At 48.4% G+C, this 11,025-nt stretch overlaps 1 protein-coding gene across 1 annotated transcript; it reads left to right on the top strand.

Annotated features, from left to right (window-relative positions):
* The first annotated feature begins 4,649 nt into the window (after positions 1-4,649).
* Positions 4,650-9,776, top strand: LOC136490737 (aminoaldehyde dehydrogenase 2-like). The gene is made up of 15 exons (XM_066486935.1): positions 4,650-4,944; positions 5,073-5,215; positions 6,134-6,214; positions 6,310-6,458; positions 7,122-7,214; positions 7,298-7,421; positions 7,536-7,601; positions 7,774-7,843; positions 8,021-8,097; positions 8,179-8,292; positions 8,604-8,681; positions 8,756-8,907; positions 9,004-9,064; positions 9,190-9,296; positions 9,404-9,776. Exons 1-15 carry the CDS (start codon positions 4,830-4,832, stop codon positions 9,492-9,494), a joined length of 1,521 nt encoding a protein of 506 aa, XP_066343032.1. The 5' UTR covers positions 4,650-4,829; the 3' UTR covers positions 9,495-9,776.
* The last annotated feature ends 1,249 nt before the right edge of the window (positions 9,777-11,025 follow it).

Below are 11,025 nucleotides of genomic sequence, written 5' to 3'. Positions count from 1 at the left end.
TTGGGGCTGCCTAGGCGCGCATTCAGCTACGGCGATCAGCGCGGTGTCGTCCGACCGGCGCTGATCCTTCCTATTCTTCTTGCCCCTCTGAGTGGAGGGGCCTTCGTCTGGATCCATGCGCTTGGGTTTGCCTTTGTCCTGGCCTCCGCTGAAGACTGCTCTAACCGCCTCCTCGCTAGAGGCATGGTTGGTGGTGACGTCGAGCAGATCGTGGGTGGTGCGGGGCTTTAGGCAGCCAAGTTTGTGGATCAGGGACTTGCAGTTTGTCCAAGAGAGGAAAGCACTGATGACATCTACGTCGATGACATCAGGGAGGGAGTTACAATGTTGGGAAAACCTACGGATGTAATCTCGCAGGGATTCGCTGGGCTCCTGCTAGTAGCTCTTGAGGTCCCAGGAGTTTCTTGGGTGGATGTATGTCCCCTAGAAATTCCCGACGAAGACCCTCTTGAGGTTTGCCCTGTCGTGGATGCTGTCATGTGGAAGAAATTCGAGCCATGCCCGAACATGTTCCCCCATGCAAATGGGAGGATATTGGATGATGAAAAAGTCATCATCCACCCCTCCGGCTCGACAGGCGAGCCAGAAGTCTTCGAGCTAGATGCCTGGGTTCGTCTCCTCGGTGTATTTGGTGATGTTGGTGAGAGACCAGAAACGCTGTGGGAACGGTGCCCTCCGGATGCGTCGGCTGAAGGCCTGTGGCCCCGGGCCCTCAGGGCTGGGGCTTCGGTTATCCGGCCGGTGATCGCGCCTGGGGCGCATTTCACCGCTTCCCTCGATGGTTCGGCCAGGGTCCGTGTCGCCTGCTGCCGTAGGGCAGACGTCGTTGTCGTGTCAGGCCCGACGATGGTTGCTAGCAACGCTATGAGCGTCCTGGTGCAGTTGGTGTGGAGCAGGTGCCTGGTTGGACCGTGGCGCGGCTACCGCTCCTTGAGCCAAGCCTGTTGGTGGGGAGAGAGGGCGTGGGTCGGAGTCGTGGTGTGGAGCTTTCCACCTCTTGGATGGAGGCAGCCTCTACTAGAACCCGGAGGTTCCGGTAGACTGTCCGCTCCTGAGGGTCGATGGGCTTGGGAACACCGCGGAGAAGCATTGCTGCAGCAGCAATATTTTGGTCAGCCCGGGCGAATTGTGGGACATCATTCCCCTCGCTCATGATGTCGTGCTGAACCTGACGAGCGTGACCCTAGGCGCCACCCGCCAGGCCAGGCGCGTGGGGGGCAACGTGCTGTAACGATGACACCGGTGCAGGTGGCGACTGACTTTATCGTCGTTGTCGTAATTCCTCAGCGTGTGCTTGCGTAGACGCGAGGGCTCCCGCATGTAGGTCCAGAGGGGTGTGAGTTTGCACAGACTCCGCAACCACCGGCGGTTGTCATGGAGCGTCCGCCATAGCGCACTCCCAGAACGGACAGTTGTGGAGTGCCACATCACCGATGCTTGAACCGTCGCTCTCGCCATCACCATCCGGGAGTTTGTGGGAAATGGCAGGAACAAAGCCCGCCATTCCCACGAACTCGGACATGAGGGGGGATGGTGCCAGTATCCTTCGGAGCCCCCGAGCGTAGGCGTCCGTGGAGGACGTAAGGCCGTAGGGGAACCGATCGTATGGCGCTTGTGGCGTAGGCGGTACATTTCCTCCGGGTGACTGGTGAGAGATAGTAAATAAGGAGTGAGTTGTACGCATATTACTTACAGCGGGGTTTGAGCAGAGAGTTTGCTCGGAATGAAGCGCAGATGCCGCGCCGTTGAAGTCGTGCGTCCCGGAGTTGATGGAGGACGTCCCTTCGATGAGTGTCGGGTCACGAACCTCCTCGCACAGGTGGAGTACGCCGAGCCGGTCAGCGACGAAGTCTAGGCTCCCGAAGCGGAAGGCCTGGAGTGGCTCGAAGACGTGTGGAACCTGCTCCCGGCGGGCGAGGGTGCGGGGAACTCCAGTGAGCCAAAACGAATCGTATCGCTCGAGCCCGCCACGGCAGAGGTGGCGGAGAAATGGGCCATCCGATGACCAAATGAGTGTTGAACGTACAGCGTCTTTCCCATGGACGGCGCCAACTGTTGGTGCAGAAAGTGACCAACTAGTAAATATTTATAGTTTTGCTATACGTTGTGATCGGAGGTGGCCTAGCGCTCAATAACACAGGATTTATACTGGTTCGGGCAACGTGCCCTACGTCCAGTTGGGGTCGGTCGGTGACTTTATTCCTGAGCCCAGACGCTCGAAGTCTGTAGTGGGGGTACAAACGAGGAGGAAGAAGGGGGGATACAAGAGGTTTGGCTGGCTCCGACCGGAAGGGTCGCGGTCGGAACTGGGTGGTCCTACGGTTGGGAGTGTTGATGTCGATCTAGTGAGTCTGAGCTTAAAGAAGTCGATCCTCCTTTGGTTGGAGGGAGTGCATCCCCTTTTATAGATGAAGGGGATGGCTTTTACAGGTGAGATGGAGAGAGTATAGATATTTCTAAGCCTTGCTGCCTATGGTGATGAAAACTGGATAACGGTTGAAGCCCCCCAATACTGTCGACGTCGCTGTAGGATGTCAGAAGTGCACGGGGGGTTGAGCTATCTTCTTCAGAAAGGATGGATGCCGGTACCTGCAAATACTTCTGGATGCCTTTGTGGCATGTGAGGAGCCGCGCTATGTTCACCCGGTATGGCAAATTCTGGAGCCCATACCATGATCGATGTCCAGAGACACGTGGAGGGCTTACCATATGGGAGGTTCTAGCGGACCCTACAATATTTTATGTCAGGGTGGCTGTAGAGCACTGTTTCGTGCAGGGTATGGCCCCTGGTACAGTGGTTTTGACTTGTGAGCCACGCCTTGCCTTTCTCCGCACGCCTTCTGGTTCTTTCCGAGCGGGCGTCCCCGATTGGATGGTCCCCAGTCGGTTCTGGCGCGCCAGTCGGAGAATAGCGATGAGCAGGGTTTTTTTTATGAACCCCGGTCGGAGACACGGGGTCGAGGTCAGAGGTGGTCCTCGGGTCAGGCTTTCCGAGCGGAGGCCGTGTGAAGGCGACCGGGGCCTGAAGCCAGCGCTCCGATCGGAGAGGCCATTCGGAGTTGGCATGAGCCTGAGGTGCTCCGGTCGGAAAGATAGGCCGAAGGCAGCCAGGGCCGGAGTGCTTTGGTCTGTTGAGTTCAGACTCTTGGGCTGGTCCAGAAGAGGAAAATGCCGTCCTTCTGGGCTGAGCCTTGGCATGGAAGCCGGTTCCCGAGGGACCCCGGGTTTATGAACCCGACACCGAGTGTCTTGTTGGTGACACTCGGCAAAGTGGCCACCTTTGCCGAGTGTCTAAGTCAACGGTGCTCGGCAAATCGGGTACCTTTGCCGAGTGCTTGACCTTGACACTCGGCAAAGCTGCCGTCACGGTGGCACTCGCCGTCATGGCTACTTTTCTTTGCCGAGTGTCGGATTGGCACTCGGCGAAGCCTTTGCCGAGTGCCCGATAAAGTGCACTCGGCAAAGAGGTCTTTGCCGATAAACTGTTTACCGAGCGCCATTTACCAAGCGTAACACTCGGCAAAGGCTTTGCCGAGTGTATATCGGCCTTTGCGGAGTGCATCAGGCACTCGGCAAAGAAGTCGAATCTGGTAGTGCCGGTGGGAACATCACCTGTTTCTGTATCAACAGAAGTACAGTTTCTCCTAGGAGGACCAATGTTTGCTGCTGTAAGTGAGATCATTTCCACGAGTCCCTGTGTTACTTCTCTTGTCGTAGCTCTGGAGCTACAAGTTTGTCCTTGGGACAGGAATTCCCCAAAGTTTGTACTTTGGTTTTAATGCTAATATATTTGAGTACTTGTCAAAAAAAAAAATGCTCTACCCTAACGAAGACAAGTCAATGCTGACTCAAGGTTGTTGGAGCATATGACTCGCGCGAACGTGGTAAACTATGATTACAGAAAAAAAATACTCAAGAGTTAACAACTACACGAAGCATCCAGAACACTCGCACTTGGAGTCTTGGATGTAGAAAGCGCTTGCGTTTGGATTGTTTTAGAATGGGGTTGTAATACATTATCATCATTAAAAAGTTTAACGGAATGTAAACCAGTGTGTTGACACTTCTCATTAAGGATGCAACAACGTAAAGGCGTTATACATCTGCCTCGCTTAGTGGTTAACAAGCCTAGAGAACCATGAATGAAACAATTAATAAATTAAAAAAAAAAGATGATCAGCACTGACCATGGATTCACAATATCCGCTTTCCACATAGAAGATGGAGATTCAATCACGCAACAAAGAGTTGTGTGCACAAGTGCATTCACATTGCAGCTAAGCAGTAGCAGGCCAAGCAGAAGCGAATAAGCGATCTACTACAACACAATTGTTTCTAAAGACTGGCAACATCAAACAGCCCTATCCTTTTCGCCCACTATGCTGCTTACTGTCAGCGGAGACGCTGAGCTGTAGACAAATCACAAAGGTCGCGGAGGGATGGCGACGCTGGTGCATGGTGGGCTCCGCACCACTCACAAGGCCATCGAAGCCGTGCACCGTGCCACCGTGCACGGGTGGTGGACTGGCGGAGGTGCGGGGCATCCGTGCCCGTACGCGACGACGTGCGCGTGCGCCAAGATATCCTTCATCACATGGCAGGCGGGTCACCTCTTCGCCAAGATATTATATATATATAAATTTATAATCGATCGATTGCAAAGAAAGCACGGCGAGCGGAGTCCAGATCAAAAAGTAGCACGGCGCAGCTGCTGCCGGTCGGCCACTAAACAGTCACCGCAGGGCAGGCGCAGGCCAACCTGAAAGGCGGCGGCGGCAGCGGCAGCAGGTCACTCCTCTGTCCTCTCGTCCCCAGTCCACCGCATCGCCATGGCGCCGCCGCAGACGGTCCCCCGGCGCGGCCTCTTCATTGGCGGGGCCTGGAGGGAGCCGTGCCTCGGGCGCCGCCTCCCCGTCGTCAACCCGGCCACCGAGGCCACCATCGGTTCGTGCCCGCGCTCCCCCTTCTCTCCGATCGCTTTGACAGCGTACCTGCAGCACCCTACCTAGCACCGTACTGAACTCGACCTTTTTTGTTGTGGTGGTGGTGACCACTGATCGGTATCGGCGAAGGCGACATCCCGGCGGGCACGGCGGAGGACGTGGAGATCGCGGTCGCGGCGGCGCGGGACGCGTTCTCCCGCGACGGCGGGAGGCACTGGTCGGGCGCCCCTGGGGCCGTGCGCGCCAACTTCCTCAGGGCGATCGCCGCCAAGGTGCCAACCTTGTCCTTTCACAACTCACAACCATATCCCGAGTCTGTTAGAGTCGTGAACATCTAGCTGGTGTGTGAACAGAGTTAGTTTTGGGGGCGACTAGGAAGGTTGCTCTTGCCTAGTGTTTTTTGGAGTCCATAGATCGCTTCTGGGAAAAACAAAAACGTGATCGAGATGGATGACTGTTGAGCGATTGATTGTCGAATGTCTCCTCTTTTATTTGGCCAGTATCTGATTTCATTTTACACCTCTTGGTTAGGTTGATTGTTTGTTGCGTATGAACATCTATGGCTGTAGTTTTATATATCCGATACCTTAATCTTGGTCTACTAATCTCATACTGCAGAGTAGCCTTAATCTTGGTCTACTAATCTCATACTGTAGAGTAGAAGCCTTAAATTCTTGAGGTAGTAACAGCCTAGCAGGATAGTGACAATGCAGGCTCCAATCATAGACTATTTTTCCTGCTATGTGCCATGCTATGACACTGAAATTGTCTGTAGATTGTCTTTCAGTAGTGGAAAATATGGATTATATTTCAGCTATCAGCAATCGGGCATTGGATCTTACTGTCATCATTTAAGATTACTTCCTGCGCGCATGTGGAAGGCTTACTAGTTAATGCTGTTTACTGCATTTTGAATGGACATCTGTTAAAAGACTCGACCAGGGGGAGGGACGCCCCCTGATTTTGTTCTTAAGAAGTTTGTGCCAGCCTTTGAACCTGGACCAGTGACAGGGGTTTCATTGTCCATTTGATTCCCAGACTTCAAAGGTCTAACCAGTGTAACTCAATAGGAGAAGTTGGCCAAATGGACATCTGTTATTATGAGGAAATCGTCTCATTGTTTTCTTCTTAATTGGCACGGTTGTTTCTTCTGGCAGTAATTTTCTTGAAATGTTTGTTTCTGGGTGCAGATTAAAGATAGAAAATCTGAGTTGGCTTTGCTGGAGACACTTGATTCTGGGAAGCCTCTGGATGAAGCAAGTGCAGACATGGTAGCTTCAGTTTGCATTTTGCACTATGATGTTCGTTGTGTCTGGAGAAAGAAGATGCAATATGTTTTAATCAATGTTTTAACATTTCATATTAGGATGATGTCGCTGCATGCTTTGAGTACTATGCTGATCTGGCAGAAGCTTTAGATGGGAAGCAACGTTCACCAATCTCTCTGCCTATGGAAAACTTCAAGTCATATGTACTTAAAGAACCCATTGGGGTTGTTGGACTGATCACTCCTTGGTATGACATCTGCTTTCATTCAAGCACCTTAATTCAACAAGTTTTCCAACATTTCATTGTATGCTTCTAGATTTTCAGTTCATGAGCATATGCTGATTCTATAGTGTAACAAAATGTTTCTACATTCCATGTCTCATTTTCTTCTTAAGGTCAGTTGTTATGTGGTTAGACCAGAGTGATTATTTATTTTCTATCTTTACCACATGCTTTCATTTATCCATGTCAAACAAGAGAACATTCTGATTCCTATCAGAGCAAATACTGTTAATCTGTATGCGAGTGCATTTTAAATTTGTTCTCTTTTGTATTTCATAGTTTAACATATTTGAAGCTAGTAGCTGCTTCCATGATAACTGAAATTGGTTCTTTCGACCTCTCTTATATCCAAGAAAAGCACAACATGATCAGCTAGAAATGTGCCTTTTCTTCTCCAAGCCCCTTGGGCCATATACCAGCCTTTAAGTCATTATTATGCTCATTTCTCAATTGTTGAGCCCTCTACAAGTTAAGGACATGTTAACACCATCACTCACACATGCACCTTCACATGCATCCTAAAAGGCTTGGAGAACTACTATCGTTTATGTTTGTGCTTTGCACATGAACAATGAGTTTATCCGATGATCATTCTAACCCCTTATCTTTCTCCTTGTGTAAATGAAGGAACTATCCTCTGTTGATGGCAACTTGGAAGGTCGCACCTGCCTTGGCTGCTGGGTGTACAGCTGTATTAAAGCCTTCAGAGTTGGCTTCTGTGTAAGGCTTTGATGCTTTTTAAGTTATTACTTGAGCAGTTGTTTTATCCTGGGAGCTGGGAATAAAATCTTTTATAAATTCAGGAGTTGCTTAGAGCTTGGTGCAATATGTATGGAAATAGGCCTACCACCAGGTGTCTTGAACGTAATTACTGGTCTGGGCCCTGAAGCTGGTGCTCCATTATCCTCACATCCCCATGTGGATAAGGTCAAGACAATCAGACCTCTTTCTCAATGAGTACATATGCTGTTTAGCATCACTTGATTTGAAATAATTACTGTCAGATCATAAACTTATCACAATTATGCGTCCATGTTGTAGATTGCTTTTACTGGAAGTACAGAAACTGGTAAGAGGATAATGACTTCAGCTGCCCAAATGGTTAAGGTTTGTTCTCTTTTCTCTATATTTAGCTGCCATCCGTTCTCAGCAAATTTCCACATCCTAAATGAACTTTCCATCAACATGATCATTGTGGATCTGTTGATGCAAGAAATCTTCAAATTATGTACCTGTATCACAGAATTCTTATTCCATTGTTTATTGTAATCTTCAACAGCCTGTTTCATTAGAGCTTGGTGGCAAAAGTCCTCTTATTGTCTTTGATGACATTGGTGACATTGACAAAGGTCTCTTCCTCATGTTGCACTATGCCCCTAATTTTATTTTATCTAATGTTTCAACAATCAATCTATTTTCAGCTCAATTCATAAGGTTTATAACATTATGGAAGTACAAAAGTCAATTTTACATATTTTATTGCAAGTTTTGTTAGCTGTACTAAGGTATAACTGGATTGAAAACAGCTGTTGAATGGGCCATGTTTGGGATCTTCGTAAATGCTGGTGAAGTCTGCAGTGCTACTTCTCGTCTACTGCTGCATGTATGTATTTCTTCTAGCTGTTTTGGACAGATCAAGTCATCTTCTGATACATGACATCACACCAAGTTATTTCTAATACAGGAGAAAATTGCAAAGAAATTCTTGGATAGATTGGTTGCATGGGCAAAGAATATAAAAGTCTCAGATCCACTGGAGGAAGGCTGCAGACTGGGTTCAGTTGTCAGTGAAGGACAGGTGATGTAAAACGAAGCGTATCAAACTTGTTGAAGTTTTGTTGCAGACATGTACTTACCTTTTTTTAATATATGTAATACTTCAATGAGGATATTATGTCCAAATTAAATAAGTAATCAGGAATCAGGCCAATAGCGATGATATCCAAAGCAAGAAACTGTTAGCAAATGATTCTTTGCACACCACTCTTTCAAAAAAAAGTGATTTTATTCATTTATATTTTTGAAATCAACATAGAACATTATGAACATAACCCAATTGCATGTGTCATCCCCAACTCTGAACATCTTAAATCCTCTTGTTTAATTCAGTATGAAAAGATAAAGAAGTTCATCTCAACTGCAAGAAGTGAAGGTGCCACAATTCTGTATGGAGGTGCCCGACCACAGGTAAGCATCCTTAATTTCATTGCCTGATTTTGGTTTCTCAGCCATTGATCCAAGCTACATTGATGAATTGGCAGCATCTCAGAAGAGGGTTCTTTCTCGAACCTACAATTATAACAGATATTAGTACGTCAATGCAAATTTGGCGAGAGGAAGTCTTTGGACCAGTCATCTGCGTTAAAGAGTTCAGGACAGAGAGTGAAGCTGTGGAACTTGCAAATGATACTCAGTGAGTCATTTTTGCTTGATTTTTCAAGACTAGAAAATAAAAAAGAGCCTTTGATGCTTATATTGTTCATTCACCTTCTTCACAAACTCTTTTCAGCTATGGTTTAGCTGGTGCGGTGATCTCCAATGATGAAGAGAGGTGCGAGCGCATTTCAAAGGTAACAGAAAGTGGAAGTATGACCTGGACATTGATTTCACCTCCTGATTACTTGCAAGGATGTTAAAGTTATAATTTGATGGAAGTATTTGATACCATAACACATGTAAAATTTGTCGTCTGCAGGCTCTTCACTCTGGTATTATTTGGATAAATTGCTCGCAGCCATGCTTCGTCCAAGCTCCTTGGGGAGGGAACAAGCGGAGCGGTTTTGGTCGGGAGCTCGGAGAATGGTGAGTCTTGGCTGCAATGTCAAAAGATTGCACAAATTGTAGCTATTATACTCCCTAAGCAAAGGTTTTGTAAGTTGCATCATCTGAATTGCCTCCACTACTTTCAGGGGCCTTGATAACTATATGACCGTGAAGCAAGTCACCAAGTATTGCTCGGATGAACCGTGGGGATGGTACCAGCCTCCATCTAAGCTGTGAAGGGGCATCCATTCCAGGAGAATGGAGCGCATCATTAACTGAAGACAGCATCAGTCCTGTTCATGGACAGAAGCTTATGTACAGTACAGTGCTCGTCAATAAAAGCTCTTTGATGGCAAAATGCTTGCTGCTTGCACTACTATAGAATTCAGGACTGAAGAGTACTATTAGCATGGGTTGTTAGTCTGCACTCTTATCATTCGAAGTTTCGCAGTGGTGTGTAGTTGCACCTGGAAGATTGCAATAATAATAATGATAATTGGATAATCTTGAGACTGCTAATACGTATTATTTTACACTTTAAATATGTTTCACGAGGATTCATTATTAACTTCCTGGAGTGCTTTAGTCGATCCATAAGAGGCTAAGACTAAGATATGGCTGTGGTTCGCATGGGACAACCGGCAAAGGCCACGGGAGGGCTTGTAGGTGCCGGTTTCTGATGAAGACCCAGCAATGTTCAGTGCAGCCACTGTGAGCTGGGAAATGGCAAAACGGCATCCTCGTGGAACTCGCGCTGGCTGAATGGCGAGACACTGGCTGTGCGCTTTCCGGCGCTGCACAAGCATAGCAGGAGGAAAAATAGGACGGTTGACATTGACCACAATTTGAGCCAGCAACTTATCGCGGAGTACATCAAACTTTGGGAGGAGCTGGAGAATATAGTCCTCATAGAGACGATGAGACCATTGAACCTGTTGGCCAACGACCAATTGAAACCCGTGTGTTCTTATCAGCGGGGGAGCGGGTCAGGTTGTAGTCTCCAATGGTCACCCAGGCGTATTCCTGGGGAGGATGGATGTGTCTGAGTTCAGATAGGAAGGCGCCAGTTTCGCTGTGGTTAGAGGGGGCATAGACATTGGTCAGACGGAAGGTGTAGTTAGTGGTGGTAGAAGAGAAGGGGATGGTGAGGGTGTAGGTGCCCAGCAGAGGTGTCCCTGCGGAGATCAAGCCGCCATGGGATCCTGTTGCTGGGACAGTGAGGAAATCGGTAAGAGGGGGAGGAAGGGAAAATCTGCTCTTGACGGGGGTCAGGGTGTCAAGCTTCGTTTCCTGAAGACACAATGTGAGGGTGCGAGATTGAGATTACATCACGGACAGCATCACATTTTTCAGATTGGCCGAGGCCACGAACGTTCCAGGAGAGCATGGAGTAAGCGAAGCGCATTTGATTGTGATTCATTCTAAAACAAGAATTACAAACCGAACTAGAGGTACAAGGGGAACAGAGGAAGCAGAGGACTCACAAACCTAACCAGATGAACTGGCCTAACATGCTTACACAACGACACAGAACTAAACATGATAACAGGGTAAACAACTAAGGTACGTTGCAATAAATGTTTTCATGTTTGCAAGCCGTAAGTGTTTTATCTAAATTTTACATATGTTTCACACACATATTTCAAGTGAGCCGTACGTTACATCCACCTATTTCATATCTCTGAGATAGAGAGTCATGCGGCACAGGGATGAGGCGTGGCGAGCCAGGGCCGGGGATGGGGTCAGGCACGTGACAGAGGAGGTGCGT

This window comes from Miscanthus floridulus, chromosome 11 (assembly GCF_019320115.1).
Source record: "Miscanthus floridulus cultivar M001 chromosome 11, ASM1932011v1, whole genome shotgun sequence".
In the NCBI taxonomy this organism is placed as follows: Eukaryota; Viridiplantae; Streptophyta; class Magnoliopsida; order Poales; family Poaceae; genus Miscanthus; species Miscanthus floridulus.
The sequence above is the reverse complement of the archived record's forward strand: the minus strand, read 5'-3'. Positions and strand labels throughout refer to the sequence as shown.

Bases quoted from the DNA above. Each gene is read 5' to 3' on its own strand.
- LOC136490737 (XM_066486935.1), top strand. From the start codon at position 4,830: ATGGCGCCGCCGCAGACGGTCCCCCGGCGCGGCCTCTTCATTGGCGGG. The intron at 7,602-7,773 runs GTTTGTTCTCTT...AATCTTCAACAG, and splicing joins CAGCTGCCCAAATGGTTAAG to CCTGTTTCATTAGAGCTTGG. The intron at 8,293-8,603 runs GTGATGTAAAAC...TGTTTAATTCAG, and splicing joins CAGTTGTCAGTGAAGGACAG to TATGAAAAGATAAAGAAGTT.